The sequence below is a fragment of the Gavia stellata genome, chromosome 20, assembly GCF_030936135.1.
Source record: "Gavia stellata isolate bGavSte3 chromosome 20, bGavSte3.hap2, whole genome shotgun sequence".
Taxonomy (NCBI): Eukaryota; Metazoa; Chordata; class Aves; order Gaviiformes; family Gaviidae; genus Gavia; species Gavia stellata.
The window spans coordinates 16,867,905-16,892,504 of NC_082613.1; the positions used below are offsets into that span (position 1 = coordinate 16,867,905).

The 24,600-nt window shown below is 48.7% G+C and overlaps 1 protein-coding gene across 2 annotated transcripts in view; it reads left to right on the forward strand.

Moving 5' to 3' along the window:
* DLGAP4 (DLG associated protein 4) overlaps window positions 1–24,600 on the forward strand; it is a 70,380-nt gene that overhangs the window by 40,988 nt on the left and 4,792 nt on the right. For both annotated transcript variants that reach the window (XM_059827448.1, XM_059827447.1), the window contains exons 7-9: window positions 21,550–21,911; window positions 23,355–23,446; window positions 23,898–24,307. In XM_059827448.1, coding sequence (XP_059683431.1) covers window positions 21,550–21,911; window positions 23,355–23,446; window positions 23,898–24,307 — 864 coding nt within the window. The remainder of the gene's footprint in view (window positions 1–21,549; window positions 21,912–23,354; window positions 23,447–23,897; window positions 24,308–24,600) is intronic.

Sequence of the window (24,600 nt, forward strand, 5' to 3'; positions counted from 1 at the left end):
TTAAATCATGTTCAAGATCACTGCAGAAGCAAGCAAAGAGAAAGAACAGGCTGGAGTCCTTCAGACGATAAATTGAAGGGTTGTTTTAGTTTGGTGGTACTCAACTTCCCAATGCATTCTTGACTACTTCCTGAAACTGTGTGTGTGCGTGCACATCTGAGTGTCTATAGAACTTGGGTGTAGTGATGCTTTTGTGCAAAATTTACCAGCTCATTCAAAACACCTGAAATAGTTGTATCTAGGTGTTTCCTTCTGCACTGCCTTAGCATATGAACACTCTCTCTTAATTCTGAACAGGGAGTACTTCTAAAACTGTCATTCAAACTGAACAGTCCTGGGAAGGAGATTGTGTTGTCCCAGAGACACGTGTGTCCTGTTGGACAGCACTTTTGGAGACTGTGCTCTATTTCAGTTAGATACAGTCCTGGCTCTCAGGAAGGGTGGTACTTAATTTAACAGAATACTAGTATTTGTACTGCAAATTGTCACATGCTTGGTTTCCTGACCTAGAGAAACCACAAATTATGTGGATCTTCTGTCCTCTACTTCATTAGTTAATGTTAATAAACCTCAGATCCCGCAGCTGTAGACCTCAGCCCACTAGCTCCCTGCACCTCGCGCTGCTGTGGCATGGCTGTGTGCGACCACCCGGCCCGGGGTCGTGAGCAGTAACTGGAGTTTCAGGCTGTTCAGCACTGAGTGTGGTGGGGAACGGTGAACCACTGTAAGGTGAAGGTGGAAGGAAAAGGGCTTTGACTCTCCAGTCTGCTTCTGTAGCCCTCCATTTTCTGTTCACAGCTGTGAGCTCTGTTGCTGTAACACTCATGTTGCAGTGGGAAGCATGAGCACAGTTTGAGTTAATATTCTCTATATTCTCTATTTTGATGCCCATCTAATACTGTGCTTCTATATTCAGCGTTTTCTTTGATCTCACAGGTGTCGATCGTGGTCTTCTGTCCATGGATCTCATACACAGTAATGCTTGCTGTGTTAACTTGCACAGAAGACCCTACCTTTAATGTTGCTCAAATTCCTTGTTTTCATGTCTTGCGTTGTGATGCCTGAGTGAGCTACGTGCAGCTTTTTAAAGCACTTGAAGTAATGACTCCCTGGTATGAAGCCTGCCAGGGTAGAGAGATCATACTGAAATCAGTAGGCTGTCCTGGCATAAATTATGTCAAAGTGGTGGCCTGCTGTGTGTGTAAGGTGACTCACTTCAGTTGTTACACCCTTTCCCCAAGGATAAGGCATTCCTGCTGCGGGGAGTAGGAGACCCAGCTTGCACCAGGCTTTATAGCAGTTGAGTCAGATCTCTTGTCAATTAATGTAATTAACAGTTAGCTGTAGTTAGCTCCTCTAACAGTCTTCATGGTTGTGTCTGTTAGTGGCTAGAGTAAGAGGGGACAGTCCTGTGGTACCAAAGGGAGATGACACGTCACAAATTCTTCCAGGTGTCTTGCAGCATAAGCTGCTGACATTGCAGACTCATGGAAATTTACTGATGGAGATGGTGCAAGCTGCTCAAAGCTTGCAGTTAAATAACCCTGCGAGTGCTCTGCTGCTCCCTTTCAGAGCCTACTCATTAATGTTCCCACAGTTAGATAACTGGCCACGCATCTGTTTACAAAACAGTATCCAAAATAACTTGTTACTGTTTTGTTTCCTCAGCTGTACTGTGCATCTTGGTTACAGCTAGAAAAATAGAAAAACTGAATCTGTTGCTGAAAGGGGGTTGGACTTTTTTTCCTATCGCTGCTTTAATGCAAAGTTGTTGTCACCATCTCAGGACTTTGGCTTGTTGCTATGAAGCTTGTCTGCTGTCATCTCATAGGCATCCTATGTCTTCTGGATGTCTGGGACAGTAATAGAAACAGAGCAGCTTCACATCCCTGTCTGAAGATGGGATTCATTTGTGGTCTGATGATCATGCAAATGGGGAATGGTCGCTTCTGTAGGAAGGGCTGCCCTAGCCACTCTTTGCTTGCCTCCCTGGAAGTCAGCGAGAGGATAGCCCTGGTGCAGCTGGCTGCCTCTCAGATGCTCGTTGGAGCAGCAGCCCCGCAGGCAGCGTGTGGGGGAGCGGGCCCTGAGGCAGCCCTGCATGTGGGTTGCTGTAAGGCAGCAGCCATTCGGGCCCTGCTCATTTCTGGGAACATCCCAGCCCCCTCTGACTGGGGGTTTATGTACAGTCGGAGCTGGAGCAAGCAGGCGAGCTTCAGCTCTTCACCAGGTTTGTGTGATTGGAAGACAATAGAAACCAGACACTTGAAAATTAAAGGCACCTATGTGGTGTTGTCCCACCTCTTCACTTGCCGCAGGACCATTAATTTATCTTCAAAAGCACTTCTGGTTGGTTTTGGCCTTTGAAAGGCTGTTAGAGGACAAAGGAGATTTTCCTCTTGCTGTCGTATAGTGACAGAGCTGAGAACGTAGTTGTTTCTTTAGGTGTATTGAGGAGGAAAATTAATTTCTGCATTGTGCACTCTAGATCTCCATTAACCTGTGCTGTAACGGGAGCAGTTTCAGCACTTCCTTTTTTCAGCTTCTTGACAGCACTCCTCCCTGCTGTATCATTCTCTTGCTGACAGCAAGTTCACAGTGTTTCTCCTGCCTGGCTGTCAGAAGCCGTACAGAGGAGACCTCTGGTAGAGTCATCCCATTCCACTGACCTTTCGTCTAAACCCTGGCTGAGACTTCAGAGCAGCTTTCTTCTTCTGAGGGATGGACCTCTGTGGTGTTTAGTTGCTTACTATGATTATGAAGTATCTTCAATCAATATCTGGTATGTCTGTCTTAACTCTTCTGGCATGGATTAGATCCAAGAAACTTGACTGGGGTATCTCTTCCTCTGAAAGTGTGGCTCTGGTGCATAAACAACCTGAATGTTTTCTTTAACGTGCTTTCTAGGAAAATGTAGAAGGCATCGGATTGGTTTGTCTCCCAGTCTGGTATCGCAGACATTAGGAATGACCCCGAGCCACTCAAGTGCACTGTCCCCTTACAGGCAATGCTGGGACCACCGTAGTGCACATGTGCTGAGGGTCTGTGCTTGGGTGCGGTTCTGCGGTTCAGACTGAAGTGACAAGGGCAGAGCAGTCTCCCTCCCAGGTGTGTCCCTCTCTTGGAAGCACTGTTTCCTGGTGTATCTTGCCATACTCTCACTAATGGAGGGTCCTTCTGGCAAATGAACCCCTGGAGCAGATAGCTGGAGACCTGCTGCTGCATAAGCTCTCCTTGATCCCAAACTTACTGTGCCCCGTGAATTAAATGCTGCTCTAGGTTTGCGTCTACGTGATCACAGTTTGGTTATTTTTGTCTGGTGATTCTTGTTTTGCAAGGCCACTTAAGGTGAAAGCACTTGCTCGACTAACCCCCAAGTAGCTGGCATGGTGTCAGTCTGTACTGGGTAGCCAGTGTAGCTATGTTCTCAGCAATCCCTTTGAGCTAAACACGGCAAAGGCTGAGTTGGTGACTGCCCTGGAAAGCACTGCATTGCAAGATTGGCATTTCATTTCAAAGGGGAAGCTGCTGTTACTATGAATTTCATCCTACAGCCGGTCTTGGTGTTGGACAACTGGCAAGGCAAGGGGCGGCTGCCTGAATGCAGTAATTCATTCCAAGCCCAAAATTGTTCCCTGGCCAAGTGTGGGGAGATGGACAAGTAGAGAAGTAACTCCAGCCTTGGGCAATCTTCAAAGTGTCTGGTTTGGCTGGGATTTTCAGAGAAATGTAGAGGTGGGATTTTTTCACTAAGAGCTGGTGAAAGCGTACTTGCCTTGGTGTATGCGTGGGAGTGAGGTCAGGCCACCCCCAAACACCGCTGCGAGGTCAGCTCCTTATTCCCAGGAGCTGTTTGGAAAGTCTGAGCTGGTTGTCTCCAAAACCATTTCGTCCTTGGTTGTGTGAGGACGTCTCTGCAAGGAGCAGATTGTTTAAATTGTTCACTCCATCCTGCCCTTGCAGGAGGATCATCTTGGCCTGTATGCTTTAGAGTTGTCTTTACCTCCGTGCTGTAATAGCTGCCTGAATGCTCGGACTTTGGGCAGTGGGTGGAGGGAAAAGGGAAGAGATGGGTAGGGACATGGTGAGCAACAGTCCCAACACCTACTTGCTGAAACCTCTGATCATGTTCTCCGAAGGACTGGTAGCACAGCTGTTTGGTAGGATTGCAACTCTGAAGACCTCTAGCAAAAAGCCCCACGCTTTCCTTTCCAGAACTCTAGACTTGGTAAGCTTCTGATATGAGAAGCAAGGCCGTTCCCACTGTAGCCGTTACATTAGTTTTGGTACTTGACTGATGTTTTCTGTCAAACTAAGAGTCCAGCAGATCCTGCGTATTTTCCATGGCACCACTTTAGTTACTGTTTAGGTTATTCTATAAGTGACAAAAGGCTTCTGTGCTTGTTTGGAGCAGGGGCTTTGCAGTCAAAAAAAACTCCACTGATCTTTGTGCTGCCTGCTATGAGTGCAGATGCCCAAGACAGCCCTGTGAAACTGTGGTACGTGCTAGGAAGGAAAACCGAAGATGAACAGGAAAAGGCAGCATTGTGGATAGGCTTCTTTCAAGGCCCTTCTCCACTGCTAAACAAGCCACCATACTCATGATGTTTACAACTCTTTGGACTAAAGAATAGTTGGGGTGGTGTCTTTCAGCAGTCTCTCCTGGAGGCTCATCCATCTCTGGGAGATCAAGCGAACACTGTTTTTCAGGAAGGTCAGATAGCTGTGCTTGAGCAAGGAGTGGCTTCTTCGAAAAACACCTCTGGTAAACTGTCTCTTGCTGGAATAACTTCAAAACAGTCTGACTCAAGATCATTCTCATCACCTTCCTCAAGCCACTCTAAATTAGTGGTTGTTAACTCCTTCCTACCCTGTCAGTCTAACCTCTTCCATCTAGTGTCGTGCAACAGATCAGGAAAAGCAAAAGTGCCAGAGCTGAAAGCTCTGCTTCATCTGCTTGTTGGTATTTAGTGTTTACAGGTGGAGTCCTGGAAGGAAGCTTTTTGGAATATCCTGCAGAACAACCCTAGGATTTCTGAGTTTGATTTGGATGGTGTTTATTTTGTAGCTGGTGCTACACAACTGCTAAGTTGAAAGGAGTGGAGGGAGAGGAGATCACTCATTTGGAAACAGGAATAAATATAAGCAACGGGGGAAATGAAGCAAAGAAATCTTCCGGCACGTAGTTTTCAAGGCAGGAAAATAGTCTGTTCTGCAGTTGAGCAGGTTCCTGAAAGCAGCAGGGGATGCGCCAGTGCCATTTAATACTTTTGCTGGAGACTGGGTTTTACTGTTAACCCTCCTTGGAAGGCTGGGGAGTCATTGTGTCAAATACTGAATTCAAGGCACCAGGACAGAAAGGAGTAGGTCCTGAGAGTGCCATGGCAGACAAAATGGCATGAGAACAGCATAACTAAGACAGTGCCTTTAGTTTTGTTGCCTAGAAACGGAATCTGTTAAATAGATGTGGTAGGGCTCTTCACTAGCCTCTCCCTTGTGTCCCTTTTCTAGTTAATAGTCTTAGGTCTTCAAAGTACCTCTGTGGCAGGTTCTGCAAGCTGGAGGACCAGATGAACAGGGGTGTGGGCGAACAGGTACTGCACGCGTGAATCCAGATCTTCTGCTACCCATCTTTGTGGCTGAAAAGCGGTGGTCTGGGGTCTCAACTTGAAAGATTACAGGGAGTCTTCAGGACTGTGAACCAGGAACTTGGTGTTTTGGAGCCTCTAGTAAAAGCAAACCAAGTTGTAAAGATGAAGACTTGTTGGTGGCTTGAAGCTATTTAGGTCGCAGATATTTAGAGCCGCAGACGTGCTTGGAGAAGACTCAGTTCATGCTTGAGATTTGTTGTGCTCGTTCATTTCAGAGCTGGAGCCTGCACAGTGGCTCCTTTGTCAAATGGCCTGCTTGATTCCTGAAATGAAGTATTCCAGAAAGTCCCGGGTTTACTGCGGATACCCCCTCCCTTGGGAGGATGGGAGAAGGGATCATTGTTCTGGAAGTGTTTGTGATATTTGAAATTCTTAAGAAATCAAAGCTGGGGACTCTTGGCCTCTGGGGAGAACAGTGTGAGCAGCGTCACTGGGGACGTATGCTACTGTTTGTCTTCGTACCTCTCTGTGCCTAACTAGCGAGAAAGAAGAAAGTCAGCTTGCCTTTGCTGTATCCATAGGTTAGTTCATATGGGGGCATTCAGAAATCCAAGCAATGATAACAGCTATGCTTTCGAAAGCTGTCTATACCCTACCCAAAAGGATTAGAAAGTTGGAATATTTACTTAATTGCCTGCTCTGACTCTAAAAACTTACCTCGCTTCTTCAGATCAGACGAGAGGTTTGCAGTGTTGCCTGTTCTGGTTGGTGCAACAGCTAACCACTGTCAAATTTAATGCTAATGAAGAGAGGTAGCAACCTGCTACAGCCTTTTCTGTGTTTGTTCATGTGATTTATTTTTTTTAATCTTGTAACTAATGCCATGTTAAATTGTGAATTAGAATATGGAATAGCTTTCTGTAACATGCAAAGCTTGTCCTGTGCCTCAGCAAACAGAAGTTTCCCAGCAATTTTGACTTTGATTCTTCACTATTAGCATAATGTTGCCACATCTTGGTTTGTACGTACTTAAGGGAGGAAATAGCTTCAATTGAATCTAAGTATTAAAACCTCTTGACGATTGTAGCTTTGAAGATGTAAATCTTGGGTGCTGGCTGCCTGACAGCAAATGTCCAAGTGGAAAGACAGTCTTGACTAAGGGTTAGATTTTTTCATAGGCTGGGTAAGCACCGGGAGATGTATGTTCCGCCTGATGCCTTCCCCATCTCCCTTGTGCCGAGGCTGTGTTGCATTGTTGTCTCCTCTGCTGACACATGTGCTTTCTCTGGCCCTGTGGGTACAGGGTGTGGTTTGTTTTTAGCTTACAAAGAATTTCTAGTCATCTGGGTGTGGGGAGGGTTTTTCATAATGTTCTGGCAAAACCACCTCTGCTGCTCCTGGTGGCATTGCTGAATGCTTGCCCTTGCCTAAAACAGCTGGAATCTTTCCTGCTTTCCTGTGAGCAAGTGAGAATAGCAGATGCCAGCAATTCCCTGTCTGGATCAGGTAAAATTTGGGATGCAGTAACTGAAAACCGTGGTGAAAATCTTGATGCTGAATAAAGCAATGGAGAAATTAATCCTTGTCGTGCCTTGAGGTTTTTTGGCAGCAATGATGGCAAATTCTAGATCTTTTAGGTAGGCTAGTGAATTGCTGACTGCTTCTGTTCTTGGGGATGAAGCAATCCCCTAGGAGCCCCGTTTATACTAGGGGGAGCGCAGCCGTTGCTGACACCAGTGCAGCCCTGTTCCTGTTATCGCAGTCTGTGTTGACAAGTTGCTGGCTGCCATCAGCGCTTTCAGCACCCTCTTGGCCAGCTCTTCTGTGAAGAGTGTTTAAATGGTACCCTTGAAAAAATGGTAACCCATCCACACTCCTTCCACGAGTGTCTGTTGGTGGGACCATGCCAATATTGCTTCAGCAACTGTGCGGTTTTTGCAAAACCTTCCCGCTGTTCCCCGAGCACCATGGACCAAACCAGTGTCAGTGGGCTTGGTTGCCCAAAAGCATTAGGTGTGATTCTGCTGTAGTGGAGCTCTTCATGTTCCTGCAACTGTAAAAAGCTCCTGGACAAAAAGTGAGATGGGTTCCTGGTGGGCTTAGAGGATGGTCACTGAGCTTAAAGGGAGGTATGTCAGGAAGTACTGCAGAATAACTGTGCTGTTTGTACCATGCTGGATGGAGAAATTCCCCTTTATGAGAGGGCAAACAGTTGGGTTGTTGCACCACTTTGTGCTCAGGATGCAGCTTATTGACTGTACAATGAAAGCTTGCAATCTGTCTCCTTTGATATGTGAACAAATGCTTGGGAATGACTTGATTTTTGTGCTTTAGTGGTCAGCATATCCTAAAATAGTAAGTTTGAGTTGTTGAGCTTTGACAAGAACAGGCTTGGTTTACCAAGCAGCGCTGCATGGTTTCTAGCCATATGGTTTTTTGACTGGGTGTGACTTTGAGGAGGTGTGTTAAGATTCCCTGGACTTCTACAGTGGCAGAGAAGCGAGTTAAAAGCGTCTACATATGCCATTCTCTGAGTGCTCTGGCATTGCGTAAAGTGAAGCGATGGCAAATGGAAAGCATTCTTCATGCAGGGCATAATTAGCTGGTAGAACTTACTTCTGCAGGATATTCTAGAAACTGCTAGCTTGGAGAAAAACTAATAAGACCTGTCTAATTAAACTAGCTTTCCTAAACACTTTGAAGATTAACGCTAATACCCTCAGTGCACTTAGAAGTGGCCACAGCAGTGGATAAATGGAGGATTCTCAGTGATTCCTTATATTAGTGTCTCCTCTAAATGCCTAACCCTGGTCTGTGCAGTTTGCCACTTTGCAGAGCAGCAGCAGGTTAACATCCCCGGCTGGGGAAGGGAGAGGGGAAGCAGCCAGCGACCTAGTAGCACTGGCTAATTCATGTCTGGTTCACATCTATGCCCTAAATTCATGTGTGTGCTGCCATAATCCTAAGCAAAACTTGCAGGAAGAGTGGCATTGAACAGGGAGAGGAGTCCAGAGACTGTTCATTATTGTGCGACGGTAGTACTGTGGCAGCCAGTTCAGACCAGTGCTCCCTTCACTGCTTCTCTGCATGTTATCTGTGCTCTTGGATGTCCTGCACAGTTCTTGCTCTTCACAAGGCCTTTCTAATACAGACACTCGGGGCTGCAGAGCCAAAACTGGCCTGGACAAAAAGCTTCAGTGTGCAGTCGGCAGTAACAGACTCCCCAGCCCCTTAGTAAAGGAATCATTATTTTGAGACTGCCACATGTGTTTAGAAGCAAGGAGGAATGGGGCCTGCAATCAGGACTATACCTGAAAAATACTCTGGAATGCAGATCTCTAGATGTCTTCAGCTGCTTTTTCTCTCTCCGGCTAGCAGATCAGTCTTTTCTCTCTAATCTCCTGGCTGATGGTGTTAGAGCTACCCTGAGCACTGTGTGTTAGTGCTGCTGCGCTGACAACCACTGCATGGTCAAAGTCCAGTAGACAATTCCTTGTGCTGGGGCTGCTGCTGCTGCCAGGTGAGCTTTATTTGCCACACCCGGGTGAGACTGCTGCAGGCACAGCTCTCTGGATCAGGAGGATGAAGTGGATGATGGTTCAGTGCACCAGCATTAGCAGAAAGGTTTGTTGCTGTCCTGTTGTGGCAGCATCTTTCAGTGCTGTGCCTGTCTGAGGAGCTTTTGGCTGATATGTGGTCACTAAACTGTGGTCCATATACTACCGAAGTGGTCCTCATATCTTCTGGAGCCCTGCAAGCGGCGGCGTGCTGAGCTGCAGACCAGCTCTGCCATGCCGGCTGTGCTGGAGGGAAAGGCTGTGCCCAGGGTGGGCTCTGCAAGGTGGTGTGTGCTCCAGTCTGTCGAGTCTCACTTTCTCTTATCAGATGTGAGATCTGGCACTGGCTGCAGCGAAGTCCATGTGGCCTGTCCTGATGGCAGGGTCTGATGGAGATGTCTGTCTAGAAATCCTCTGCCTCTGTGGCACAGATGGTTCAGAGCTCAGCCCCTTCCTGATGACCCTGTGGAGAGGACTAGCTGCCGTGTGCTAGATACATAGGCAGGGTATCTGTAGGGCTTCCCTGCCTTCTCCGGGGGCAGGAAAAGCAGCAGCAGCATAGGTTCCCTGTGACTGCTGCTGTTTGCACAGAAAGGCTTCAGGCTTCCAGCCAGCCCCCTCCCCGGGGGTCCTCGCTCTGCCACAGCCAGGGACTTGCTTCCTCCCCTGTGCCCGCCATGACTGATGCCCGGGTCAGAGCCAGTGGGGTGCTGTGCGAATGAAAGGATCCCGAGGTGAGGAGGGGGCTCAGGGGCAGCTGTCTCTGCAGCCATGTAGTAAACAGGCTGCTGGGTGATAACAATGAGTCCTGCCGGGTCGGCCGTCAGCCTGGTGTGGGGGCTCCTTGGCACTGTTGATACCCACGCTTGGGTTTGCTCACCTGCTATTTCTGCATCCCCTGGACAAAGGCAAACAGGAAGAAATGGCGTATCTGAGTGTGGCTTTAAAGCTAAGCTGGGCTCTTGTCACTGAGAGCCCTCCGCACTTGTAAAAACGTGCCATGGGGCTAGGACTATGCTGGCACTTCTCTGATAGTCACTGCTGCCTGCTCTGCTTGCTGTTCTGTGCCGCAGGGGTGCTGCATGGCCAGGGATTTGGCTGGGGAGTGGCTGTACATGGTCGTGGGGAGGAGGCAGCTCTGTCTTCAAGCCTGCCAGTGGAGGCTCATGGAAGTGGACTTAGCTGGTTTGGTGGCTCTGCAGCCCTGGTTGTGCTGGTGTAACTGTGTCAACAGGGTCTGCTGGGGCCAAGACAAGATCCAGTGGCAGAAGGAATCTGTTGGTGTCTCCATCACTGCCCAACCTGTGTGAGACAAGCTGGCAGGACAGGTGCTGGTCGCCCATGTGCTGCTGCCCGGCAGTGTGCTGAGGCAACTGGGGGCTCTGCTGCTGTGATGGTTGAATTCCTGGAGCAGGGCCCTGGCCTCAGAGCCTGGTCTTGGTGGAGACTGCAGGAGTGTAGATGATGAGCAGAGATCCCAGGGCTCTGTGGGCTTGTGTTCCCTTTAGCTGTGCTGCTTCACATCTCTTGACGTATTGAGCTCATTCAGCATTAGCCCTCATTAGTGAGGGTGTTAAGGGGGAATAAGCACAACCTGATTCCCAGTACAGAGCAAAGGCACACTGAACTGATGGACCATTCCCTTCACTTCATCCCCTTTGTGGAAAAATGTGTGTGCCATCACTAAATAGGCAATGAGCTACCAGATGAGTCCCTGCTTCTCCTGAGACCATGCTCATGGCTTTTCTCCTGCCTTTCTGGAGGCAGGGCAGTTGGTTTTTGGAATCTTGGTTCTTGTTAATGGATTAACATCTTGGATGGGGAGAGGGGAGGAATGCTCCCTTAAGCTACTGCCCTGTGCTAGCTGGATTGGAGACCTGCCTGAGTTCCACAGGACAGATGGACAGCTTGCTGGATGTGCGTCTGTGGAGCAGGGTGGAGTTGCCTATCACTGCTCCAAGTTGCTTTAAAACCTGTGCTGAAAACTACTTTGGGGAGGATAGGGAGAAATTACAATGTCTCTTCTAATATAAATAGAAGCCCCAGTAATAGCTGCTGCAGATGGGTTTGGGAGCTTCTGTGGCTGGCGTTCTCCGTAGCATCTGTTGTGTCCTTACTGTAAGGCTAACTGTGCTGTAGCAGTCTGTGCTGAAAGGGGGAGATGACCAAATCGGTCAGAAGGCCAGCAGTGCAAGATACTGTATTTTTAAACCCCAGCATTCTTGGGTGGTGTCATCTGATGCTTCATGCCTCTTTTAAATTTGTGACCTTCTACAGGTGGCTTTTAAAAAAAAAAAAGCAAGCTGTCTTGCCTTCCCAGTGTAATAGTTTTTAGTGTATAAGTGCTTATTATAATTTCTCTGCTCAAACATTGCTACAAATTCCAATCAGAGCATCTCCAAGAAGCTCAAACCTCTGGTATGTTGAAAAATCCAAAGTCCCTCATGTAAAGAGGTCACAACCCTCTTAGCCTTTCCTTCACTGGTTAAATATTCCTGCTCCCCTCCCCAAAGTGTAAGGGCTAGGTCTCTAATTAGAAGTGGCTGCTAATCTTGTGCAGTCCTGAGTGGCGGAGTACTGCCACCCTTGCCCTCTTGCCTGCCCTGTGCAGTCTCTGGTCCACCCAGCATAGTTTCTCAATGCTGTTGACTAATGCCGCGGTTCACCCTAAAGACATCTCAGTCATGGGTGACCAGAGAACACAAATGGTTGTACGGAGCATTTTGTGGTGTATTTCTGGATGAAAGCTGTACTGTTAGTCTAAAAACACAGAGCTGATATTCAAGGATAGCCCTTTGCTTCTGTATTTGCATTAGGAGGGACTCTGACTGTAACATTTGAGATGCTCTCTTGAGTTTGAGGTCCTTTTCCTGAAGATATGTCCAGTTCTTTTGTTTCAAAAATATGTAGGAACTTACTGTACTTGGCAGTGGTCAAGCAAGTGCAGGGCAGTCCCTTTGTTCTTAACAACAGGTAGCAGATGAATACATAGGTGATAAATACTATCCTGCCAGGATAGCCTTAGAGATCTGCAAGAGTGCTGTGACCAAGGTGGGTACTGAGCCTGAACAGGAGCAGCAGGTGACAAACCTTCAACAGCTATGTGCTTGCTTGACTGGCACTTGCAAGTGGTTTCGCAGCTGGGAAGCCAAGACTTATTTGCACAGGTCTTTGTTTAATACTGCAGCCCTTGCAAACATGGAAGCACTTGCTGCTCAGTGGTGAGGAGGAGGCAGCTGTGTTAGCTTCTCTGGCTGGATTGTGGTGGGGCTTTAGGGAGGTAAGTGTTTCTCTTAAAGCTAAGAAGTTTTCTTTTCTTCTTTCTGCAACAAAAAGCCAGATAGCTGAAATGTAGTCTAGAAACCTGGTACAGGCTGTACCAACAGGGAGCTGGAGTATGGGTCAAGCATGTGTGTGGGTTGGATGGTGGGTGCTGCCAGAGGAAGCCAGTGTGCCCGTGTGGGAAGAATGGTACTTGTTAGTAACGGCATCTTACATGCTGGAGGGTAGGAAGGCTCTGCAGAGGGATCTGGACAGGCTGGATGGATGGGCTGAGGCCAATTGCATGAGGTTCAACAAGGCCAAGTGCCGGGTCCTGCACTTGGGTCACAACAACCCCAGGCAACGCTACAGGCTTGGGGACGAGTGGCTGGAAAGCTGCCCAGTGGAAAAAGACCTGGGGGTGCTGGTTGACAGCCGACTGAATATGAGCCAGCAGTGTGCCCAGGTGGCCAAGAAGGCCAACGGCATCCTGGCCTGTATCAGAAATGGTGTGGCCAGCGGGAGTAGGGAGGTGATCGTGCCCCTGTACTCGGCGCTGGTGAGGCCGCACCTCGAATGCTGTGTTCGGTTTTGGGCCCCTCACTACAAGAAGGACATTGAGGTGCTGGAGCGTGTCCAGAGAAGGGCGACGAAGCTGGTGAGGGGTCTGGAGCACAAGTCTGATGAGGAGCGGCTGAGGGAGCTGGGGTTGTTCAGTCTGGAGAAGAGGAGGCTGAGGGGAGACCTTATCGCTCTCTACAGCTACCTCAAAGAAGGTTGCAGAGAGGTGGGTGCTGGTCTCTTCTCCCAAGTGACTAGCGACAGGACAAGAGGAAATGGCCTCAAGTTGCGCCAGTGGAGGTTCAGGCTGGATATTAGGAAAAATTTGTTTCCTGAGAGAGTGGTGAGACACTGGAATAAGCTGCCCAGGGAGGTGGTGGAGTCACCATCCCTGGAGGTGTTCAAGGAATGTGTGGATGAGGCATTGTGGGACATGGTTTAGTGGGCATGGGGGGGTTGGGTTGGTGGTTGGACTTGGTGATCTTACAGGTCTTTTCCAACCTTAGTGATTCTATGTGCTTATCTCACAGGTGAGTTGATGCTGTTCACTTCAAGTGGAAATAGCCATTTCTCATAGCTGTTTGGGTCAGGAAAAGTGACTTGGGTACAACTCCAAGTGAGGTCTGATCATCTTCCATAGCTGCTGGTAGGAACAACTGCAGCTGCAGTGAGGTTTCAGGGTATGACCCCAAGCTACTTCTGTGGGAGAGATGAGCCTGTTGCCCCTCATCTCTGCTGCAGACTCACCTTCCCTCAGTGTGGCCTCTGGTGTGCTCCCTGACATTGCTGTGATGCTCTTGCTTCTGGCTGGGAGTCCGGGGGCCTGGTGTGAGCGGGTGCCCCATTGCCTGTGGAAAGGGATGGGGCAGAGAGCCCAAGGCCTTGTCCATCCTGGAAACACTCATCTGTCTTCAGCTGGTTGTATGGTGGGAGAAGCAACAGCCTGCAGGCAGCGGTGTGGCAGTGGTCCCCTTGTCCCAGCTGTCACTCCAGTCACAGTCTCTTTAAACGAATGCAGTCACTTAACTTTGCTTTCCAGGAGTGTGATTTTGTTTAATCAGCATAACACTTCTTTTAAAATTCCTCTAGCACTCTAAAGACCGTCATTCATTCAGAGCAAGAGGTGGCATCTTCACATGGATTTCCCATGTTGTCTAGATGGAAATATTTTCCTGTTGACGACTAAAATTTGGGTAGGTTTCTCAACTGTGCCTCTAACCGATGCAGGTGTCTTCACCTTCAATCTGCAGAATACTCGAACAGCTTCTATAGAGGCCAGCTACAGATTTGAGGAGGCCTGCGTGCTGTGGCCATGGCCGTAAAGGCTAGAAACATTTTGTTTTAGCAGAAAAATAATGTCTGAAGTGATTGCTGTGAACCATAAAATCAATACAGAGCTGTATTGTCTTCAGTAGCAATTGTAACTGGGGATCATTGTTAGTTGGACTCTCCACAAATAAAACATCCTGCAGTTCATTATAGTTTCAACCTTGAAGTGTTCTGTGAGCTGATGAAAATCAGAGGTCAGGCAGCTTGGAATGCGGCTGTTCCAGTTCCCTTTGCTATTGAAAACTGCCTTTAAGTGCAACTCCTTCCATCTGTGAGACCCTGTGGCAAACACAAACCCAAAGACATGCAACCAAAATCTCCGAGGGGATAATGCAACTGATGGTGGTTCTCATTTGCTGCAAGATTATTGGGTTGTTTCATTTAAAAGACAAATGAGCTTGCCTTGTAGTAGGAGAGATTATTTCAGAGCATGTTGCTTTATACATGAGGAAATGAGGTCATTTCTTCAGATCTTCCCATGGAGAAAGGGGGGATGCATGGATCCCTGCCAATATGTTTGAGGGCAGTCTAACTTGCCTTCACAACTAGCTGTGGCTTGGAGCCTTTGAGATAATTTAACAAGAATGAGGATGGCTTGAATAGGTCCTTGAAGTCACTGGAATGATAAGAAATATCACCAGTCTGTACTGAATCAGCAATAGCAACAAAATAACTGGGCACTTCATGCTAGGCGCACACTTGAGGGCAATTGTGATATTTAAATCTAAAACCAAATACCTTGGCTATGATCTTGGCGGTGCTGCCAGGTGCTGAGCAGGTAAGTACAGCCTGGTGGTGTTTGAACAGGGGCCTCTTCAGGCAATGCTGGATTTAATATTCTTTTATGACTCTTATGTTTAGTCTTTCAAGAAGCAAACACCTGGTTCTCTGGAAGGAGAGGATCACAGTGCGCCCAACTGGTTTGGGAGTCAGGAGGGCTTTCCAGGCTAAGGCTCTGAAAACCAAGCTCTTCTGCCTGAAGCTACATCAGTGGGGATTGCCAAGGCCCCTGAGAGCAGCAGGTAATGTCATCTGGAAGATACTAATTTGGAAACATGCTGCTTTCTAAAAATAATTACACAAGGAAGTCTATAAACAGACGCCCTCCCCCCAAAAATCAATCATCCACAGCACAGTTGTGAATTCTAACAGCTTACTTAAATAAGCCTGAGAAGATCGTATGAGCAGGAAGTCTAGTGCTGCAAAGCTGAAAGCTTAAGCAAAACGTCCACATTTTCTTCTTCCGCACCTTTTTGGACTGTGGCTGATGTTCACAAGCAAACTTAGTTGATGGTGCTGCAGAGTAAGATGTGTACCTGCTTCAGGGTCCACGTGGATTGTAGTTCCACATTATAGCACAAGCTGATTTTAAAATACAATAGGCTATGACCTGCAGCAACTCAAGAGCAGATTCATACCCTGTTGAGCTGTAGCCCTTTGGAGGGGGTAAGTCAGCAACTGGAACACTCCTACCTGGTGGGATTGACCTCTGAGCCATGAGAGCATGCTGCCTGCTCAGTTGGTCCAGTAACATCTCTCCAACAGAAATATCGGGATGCTTTTGGCTTCCTCAGTATCATAGAATCATGGAATAGTTTAGGTTAGAAGGGACCTTAAAGATCATCTAGCTCCTGCCCCCCTGCCATAGGCAGGGACACCTTCCACTAGACCAGATTGCTCCAAGCCCCGTCCAACCTGGCCTTGAACACTTCCAGGGTTGGGGCATCCACAACTTCTCTGGGCAACCTGTTCCAGTGCCTCACCACCCTCATGGTGAAGCGTTTCTTCCTAATATCTAATCTAAATCTACCCTCTTTCAGCTTAAAACTGTTATCCCTCATCCTATCCCTACACTCCCTGATAAAGAGGCCATCTCCACCTTTCCTGTAGGCCCCCTTTAAGTACTGAAAAGCTGCTATAAGGTCTCCCTGGAGCCTTCTCGTCTCCAGGCTGAACAACCCCAACTCTCTCAGCCTGTCTTCATAGGAGAGGTGCTCCAGCCCTCTGATCATCTTCGTGGCCTCCTCTGGACTCGCTCCAACAGGTCCACGTCCTTCTGATTTTGGGGGCCCCAGAGCTGGACACAGGACTCCAGGTGGGGTGTCATGAGAGCAGAGTAGAGGGGGAGAATCACCTTCCTCGACCTGCTGGTCATGCTGCCTATGTTGCCACGCAGGATACGGTTGGCTTTCTGGGCTGCGACCGTGCACATTGCCGGCTCGTGTTGAGCTGCTCGTCAGCCATCAACCCCCAAGTCCTCCTTCTCAGGGCTGCTCTCAATGCATTCTCCGCCCAGCCTTGAGACAATACCTTGTGTCTTCCCACAGATGCAAGAAACGCTGGAACTTAGTTCAGAGGTGTATTGATGGAAAAGGGCAGACTGTTCTAGATGGGCTTACTCCAACTTTTGCTTTCGAAACACATTTTAGATGAGGTGTGGTTTCTGGGTTTGCTGCACAGTCAAAAGTCCTTGTTTTATGGTTGCAGAGGGTTTCAGTGGGGTTAATTTGCAATTGCACTAATCAAAGCATCCCCAGTTCTTCAATACGCTTGATCTTTGTGTTTCTTTCATTTTCAGTGTTTCTTGGAGCCATAAACTTGTTTTTATAGCTCACATAGTCAACCCTTTGACCACATGTACATTAACAGGGGCATTTTTTGTTGGTACTATGTGATTCCCTTCTAGCAAAATCTGTGATGCTTTTCAGTGGAGCTGGATGGCATGAAGGGATCCCCAGGAACAAGACAAGGGGATGCTGCAGTTTCCCCCTGTGTATAGAGCAGCACAAACAGTATTTGTACTGTCTGTTGCTAGGTGGAAGGATGAATTTGGATCTAGCTTATTGACTCTGAACACCACTGATCTTCCCTGGGAAACTCCACTGCCTTTCTGTGCTGATGTGCTGCCCTCCCCTTGTTTTGGCTGGCTGCGATGTTCGATATCAGATAGCAATTGATTTACTTTCCCCAATTACATTACAGCCCTGTGGGTGTAAACAGCAGCTGGGAAACTTGAGCTGTGCTCCTGGTAAACACGCCAGCAAAACCACCACACCCCTCCCATCGGTTCAGCTCCGAGCGGGACGGTGTCAAAGAGGCTCATAGGTGGCAGGGGATCCCAGGCAGCTGGTGCGCCGGGGCTGGGCACTCTCCCTGGGGAAGGACAGAGGCCATGCGGAGTGGGAAGACAAGGTATTTAATTGGAGGGCCGTACGGACAAGCTTTCTTCACTGGGTGGCTCTCGCTTGTCCTGGAGAAGAGCTGCTGTAGCCCCCCGGTACAGTAACGCAAGGCAGCACGAGCGTCCTGTGTTCTGGTGGCGTAGCCACAGCTTATCAAGGGGTACTTCTGCGATTGCTCTATTCAGGCTGCTCCTACACTACTCCATTGGGATGGGCTGTACAAGACCAGGATTAAGACTTGGCCTAGAAATTGCTGTAGCTATTTAAGATGGTGCACTCTGGTCAGACAGCCCTGGCAGAGTGACTGTGTGGGCACTCCTCGTCCATGGGGTGCTCAGTGGCTTCCTTCTCTGCGGCTGGCAGGACTCTGGCCGCCTGCACTTCTGGCAGCGTGTGCCTGTGCGGCTTCGCTCCGGAGGGCAGCGACGAGCGCCTGACCAGCCAAAGGCATGGGCTGCTCTCACGCTCTCTAGTGCATGTCTAGGGTTGAACTTTTTCATCCGTCTTCTGTGTCCTGCACGAGCGGGTGTTGGTGGCAGATGAACTATTTCAGCACACACCCAAGAGGCTGTTCAGCTGTAGAGCCAGGGGAGTTTTTGTGATGCGGCAAAGCTCTCGTAGCTGTGCTCGTGTGAGAAATGCTTTACCTGTGTAGCATGTTGTGCTCTGTGTTGGGTAGGTGTAGTCGAGATTTCTGCTGTAAGAGCAAAGCAGGTAAACATCTGTATGTAACAAGGCAAGTTTTAACTTGATCAGATCTACAGTACACCTAAGGAGCCTTTTGGGGATGTCCAGCAGAGAGCATGGCGAAAGAGAGGGAGCGATCGTGTGGTGACTGTTGCTTTAGCACCTCCATGCCTCCTGCTCTGCTGACAGTTTGTACGTTTGCACAACGAACCAGATCCTATAAAGCAACACCCACGGGCAGAGGTCAGTTCTGGGGTGCAGTTCAACCTGTGCTTGCACGAGTGGTGCCACCTAATCTGGTATCTCTGAAAGAAGTATCCCAGTGGCAAGCTTGACTTGCTTGGAGATGCTAAACATTTCTGAGCTGGTGATGCTCGAGCATCTGCAGCAGGTCCTGCTGCTGTCCTGAGTGTAGGGGCTTGCACTCTGCATGGGAAAGACGATGAAGTGGGACTGCCGGGTAGGAAGGGAATGCCAGTGCCCTTTTAGTCATCTGTTAGTGATGAACTTGCAGTGCAGTTGCACGCTGTTTACGTGACCGAGTAAGTATTGGCTAAAGGATGTGTGTAGCTGTGTTTTGGCATGTAAATTTGACAAGTTGAAGCACTTGCATCTGACCTTTTAGGAAATTATTGTAGGTGGTTTTTAAAGTGCATAATAAGTTCCTGCCCTGGCTGGAGACACGGCAGCTGTGGGCTCAGGCTGCCCTAAGTGGTTTACACGGTATGTGCCAGTGCTGGGGACGGATCAAGCTGAAAAATAACCCAGTGCCCAGACATAGTAGGCTGTCCCAGTTATTTTTCAGCTCTGCGATTCCCTACTGCAATTCCCTCTTGCAACCATGCAGGCCACGTGTCAAAAGGCAGCGTGAGGGCTGGGGTGAGCAGTCAGGATAGGTCCCATTCTTGTGGCCGTCAGGACACTGCTCAATTTGCGCTGGAATTGGAGGCTGGAAGGAACTGGTGTGGGTTTTGTACCTTCCTGAGCTCCTGTCCAGATTGACACTGAAAGGCAGCTTGGTTGGCAACCCCCTTGTAGGCTCTTTAGTTCTCCTGTAGCAGTAGCGCCGTTACAGTGCTTCTCAGCATCTTTGGGCATATAAATGCTTTTGGAAACATGGATGTCCTCCTTCTCTGTAACCCCTCCTTTTTAGTTCCTTCTTTGAAGTGGAACTTTAGCTGTTAATATGGTAAATATTGGGAAGTATAAATATAGGCATGTGTAAATACTGTCAATAAGGCACGTGGTGTAGCTGTGCGATTTCCCCGCAGGGAATGTGGCTGGGCTCCCAGGGATGCTCAGGACTGGCTCTGACCCCATTGGAGGCAGCTGGGACACCCCTCCTGGTGCCCCGTGAGCGTGGTCAACCTCCGCTGAGGGCAGAGGGACCTGTCCAGGGAGGAAAAGGAGCTAGTGGGAGGTTCATGTCACCTGAAACACCCCTTCCCATACCTATAGTCAATTTGATACTTCTCAGTTAATTATGCTAAAATTATGCAGGGAACAGAAGGCACCCTGTGATGGGCTGAGCTGCAATTGGTTGTGTCCAATTGCCCTGAAAGATCAAAACGTCTGTCAAGTGCCCTGTAGTGAGCTCCCCAGGGCGTGCAGTGCAGTTCAGGGGTGGAAGGTAATGTTGGGAAGCAGCAGGTACCTCTGCCTGCCCTCGCGGTACCCAAGTAGTGAGCGGATTCCTGACAGAGAGGGCTGGTCTCTATCTGGTACTAAATTTAATATGCTGGTGGCTTCTTTGGGGATGGAAATGGTAAAATTAACAGTCTATCTGTATTGGTTGATGAAAATGGTCTGTATCTATATCTGCATATATATCTATCACTGCCAGCAGGTTTTGGGGAGGTTATGTATGGGACTGGGCAGTGCAGTGGGAGGTAGGAGCTTGCAACTAGAGGTGCAAAACCTTACTGACATCAGGGAATATGGGTTGGAGCAGGGAACCCAAGGGAATGACAGCCTCTGCAGTCATCAGAGCTGTACTAGGAAAACATTTAGAAACTGGGTTTGTGTTTGTACAGCCCATCTGTATTGTTGGTTGGGTGACCCAGGAGGTGTACAGGTCTGTGCTGATGTCTGTCAACATCTGCATGTCAAGGGCTAAGGGAAGGGTGTGCGTGGAACAGGATGGTGCATGGGGTTTGAATTTGAAGGACAGAACCCTTTTGCTGGAGACCAAGGACTATGGGTTGGAGCAGGAACCAAGGAGAGTGACAGCCCTGCCACCACCAGAGCTTCTTACACCATTGTACCGTAATGGGATATTTAGGGGAGGAACCAAAGCTGGGACAAGAAAGGAGTTTGGGTGATTTGGGGAGGAACAAGAGTGGGGAATACAGGGGTAGGGGAATAAAAGGGGTCAGTTGCGTGTAGGTAGGTGGCAGGTCAGTGCGCTTGTCTGGCCATGCCCTGCCTAGCGCAGTCAGTCTTGTCTGGACAGCAACTGGAGTAGGACTTTGGCCTCAGGGGCTTGTATGTCCAGGGGCCAGGAACTGGGCAGACTGAGTGCCTACGCGTAGCTGCTGCAGGATCTACCTTGTACATACATTTTCACTAATGGACTTCCATCCTGTCAAGCCAGAGACAGGAGCAGGATGAGGCCATTGTTGCTGTCAGTGTTCCTGTGGGTGCTCTTCTGTGATCTGTGTGGCCAGCCACGTGTGTATATATACGTGCATGTAGTGGATATGTGTGCTCTGTGTGCCTACTGGGAACACATCTTCAGCCTCACTGCTGGTTGGGTCTGGGCACATGGAGCAGCAGCAGCCTCGCCACTCTCGGGCTATTGCATCCAGAAGATGTATTTTCCTTTAATGTATAGCAGCTAGGTTTTTAAGGTACTTCACAAACGAAACGTTTGTTCCTACCATCAGCGTCTAACAAACTTTATGGCTTCTTTCCATTTTTATAGGAAAAAACACCACCCTGGTCCAGACACTGAAACTTGTCAACCGATGGGACAAAGAGCTGAGACACTTGGCTGTACTAGGATACTAAAACATAGGGTTTAGCTAAAGAAAATTTCCCCAACGTGGAGGCTTACACCTGCCAAACTCTGTAGCATTCTTGGGAGGCTTTTCTATACCTCTTCTCCATTTCCAGCCTTTCACACATCATGGTATTCCTTTTGACTTCTTTCGCAAGCTAGCTCTGGCTCTGCCTTCCGCTTCCCCTTATGCTTTGGTTTGGGTTACCCAGTGTGAGCTGCTGGCTGTAGGCTGTTTCTGCATTTCTGCCTCCAGCTTCTATTTGGAGGCTCCTCTTGGATGTTGTGACTGACCTGCTTTTTCTTTCTCTTTTACTGTATCTCTCTCTCTCTCCCCAATCTGTCTTTTGCATTCTCTGTTCTTCCCACCTCCATTACTGCAGGTTCATCATGCCTAGTGGCATATAAAAAGACTCCACCTCCTGTCCCACCTCGGACCACATCAAAGCCGTTCATCTCTGTCACTGTGCAGAGCAGCACTGAATCGGCGCAGGACACCTACCTGGACAGCCAGGACCACAAGAGCGAGGTGACCAGCCAGTCGGGACTCAGCAATTCTTCAGACAGCTTGGACAGCACCAGGACACCCAGTGTGACGAGAGGAAGCGTCGTGACTCCAGCAAGAGACACTCCAGAGTTACCCCAGAAAAATGCAACTTTGAAAAGTGACAAAGGGACTCTGACTAGCGAAGAGCCTAAAGTGGAGAATATCCCCAAAAGAAAGCTGTCGTCTATAGGAATACAAGTATGGAATAGTTTGTTCTCCTTTGTCCTAAGGAATGTCCTTAACCCATCCATTTAGCGTGTGCATTTTGTGTGACCAGGTGTGCATCTGAACTCACTTAGAATAGCAAGAGAAACTAACTGCCTTGTCAAACTAACTTCCTGGGTTCCCAGAGGTGAAGTACAGCAGGAGCTTTCCATAACAGACCAGAAAGGACTAAGTTCTTTTAGTACGAAATTAAAATATTTCACAGAGCAGTGGGACCTTGTTAACTGGGTGAGTCCCTCTAAAGAGGCCTTTTGCTGCTAGTATGCCTGTGCTCTGTATTACTTAACATCAATCTGCTGCTTGTCCATCATGGTTCTAGGGACAACGTTCTTCTGAGAAGTGGGCCCTTCTACTTGACATCCATGTAATATGGGCTGCTGCGGTGCGAAATGGTCCCAGGGCTGTAGGCAGGAGGGAGCAATTCCTTGCTGTCCACCATTCTCTGCAGGTTGCTGCTTCTCTTGCTGGAAGCATTTAACTCTGTGGAAATTGATGGAAATGAGCTGTTGATTATACAGTTAAATGAGAACTCACTGAGTAGCGTAAATCCATGCTCTATTCAGCAAAACTTAAGTCACCTGCAATTGTACACTCTTCTTGTGGACGGATTTCCCAGTTACAGATGGCTGACTGCTGCAAGCACTTGTTCTGTCCCAAAGTGCTGGTTCAGTGCTGCAGGCTATTACCTGCATATAGGAACTTAAGCAAGTCCAAATTCAGGATCTGGGCTTTGAGCCACCACGTGTGTGTGTGCTGAATAAGTTCTCCATTGGCTTTACAGTAAGGCTAGCTGGCCAGTTAGGTACATGGGATAGTGAAGGCTTTTCTGCAGGGCTAGTGGGGCAAAACATATGCTGAAAGGGCAGCAAGGCAAGAGAACTTGCATTGGAGAGGCTGGCTGCCTTCCTCTCTTCTTCCTTTTCTGAGCTGGTTCCCAAGCCACCTGCCCCATGGCCTGGATTTCCTTCCTAAAACCTTCTAACCTGCTTATCCAGAGCTATGGAGGGTGTCAGTCCCTGGGAGAGAGGAAGCTGGGCTTTGCTGTCAGTCTTAATCAGATCGCTGCCCTCTCTTGAATCTCTTGGCCTTTCCCCGTGTCAGATGCCACACATGCAGCTGCTCCCTCAGGGGGACGCAGCCCTTCCACGGCGTGCCGCAACCACGCATCAGCAGTGGATGGCAGAGCCGAGTGCTCTTAGAGCAGATACTTGGCAGCAGCCCGGCAGGATACAGTCCTGATGCTCAAGTGGCGGCAGACCTGAGCGGTAGCCTTGTGCCTCTCCTAAGACAACCCTCCAGTTGGTGTGTGGTGTCAGCATGCTGTGTGTGTGTGCGCAGCACTCCTGGTCTACTAATGTGAATTCCAGCAGCAAGTTCTTGTGTCTGTTTTTGTCTGTATTTTTTTTGTTTAATAAGGTTGACTGCCTTCAGCCAGTGGCAAAAGAGGAGCCTCCTCCACCAGCCACCAAATTCCAGTCCATCGGGGTACAGGTAGAGGACGAGTGGCGGTAAGTGAAAGACGCAAGCTTTTGTAGTTTCCTTTCTTTTAAATTGTGCTTCCCCCACTTTCGCTTAGACTTTCTCCCCTTCTTTGTTCCAATATGAGTGGTGTTGAATGGGGGCCCATGGAGAGCTCTTCCTCCGCAGCACACACCCGCTGCAAAAAGCGCTTGTTCTGTAAACAGCCAAATCAATGGGAGTTTGAAATTAAAAAAAAAAATACAAGACGTAATTATAGATGTGCGTCAGTCCTCTCATCTGAATGGCCTATAGCAGTAAGCAGGCAACCTTATAATTTTGTCTGTCTGAATGTGTGGTGTGTGTTTGTGTGTGAGGAGGGGCAGGGCGGGCAGGGTGAAGCTCAGCTGCAGGCGTAATAAACAAATGCATTTCACTGTCAGTGTGTCAGGCCAGCCAGGTTGAGTTCTGCTATTTAATGTTTGCTTTTGATCTCTCTAGAAACAGCCACTCTCGCAGCATGTCCTCCAAACAGGACACAGACTCTGACACACAGGAACCTAATAACTCTAGCTGTAAATCATCTGAGAGAAGCCCCGCTGAGTGCCCCCAACACAACAACTCCGTTGGTGTTGATGCCACTACCAGGCAACCAGCCAAGCCCTCACAGATTAAGAGAAACCTCTCCTATGGAGAAAACAATGACCCAGCCTTGGAGCCTTCCTCTCTCCCTCCTCCTGACCCCTGGCTTGAGATGTCCTCCACCTCACCATCAGAACCCACGCAGCCAGGAGCCTGCCGGCGGGATGGGTACTGGTTTCTGAAGCTGCTGCAGGCAGAAACAGAGCGGTTAGAAGGCTGGTGCCGCCAGATGGACCAGGAGACCAAAGAGAACAATCTCTCTGAAGAAGGTAGGTGTTGTCAGCCTCTGGACACTAGACTGCAGCAGCCTAGCAGCTCCTCTGTCAAGACAGAGTTGTAACTGAGCATTGGATCAGCTTTCTGCGGTTAAATTGCTGATAGCCCACAGACTAAGAGTAGAACATGGCGATGAGTATGGGACAAGGAACATTTTGTCTTTGGAAAGGATAAGGTAACTTCCTCTAGCAGACAGGGTAAGAAATAATACTGTGATGCAGCATAGAAGACTTTCAGGGGACAGTGCCGCTTCTGACCATTGAAAACTGCTAAAAGTTTAAATGGA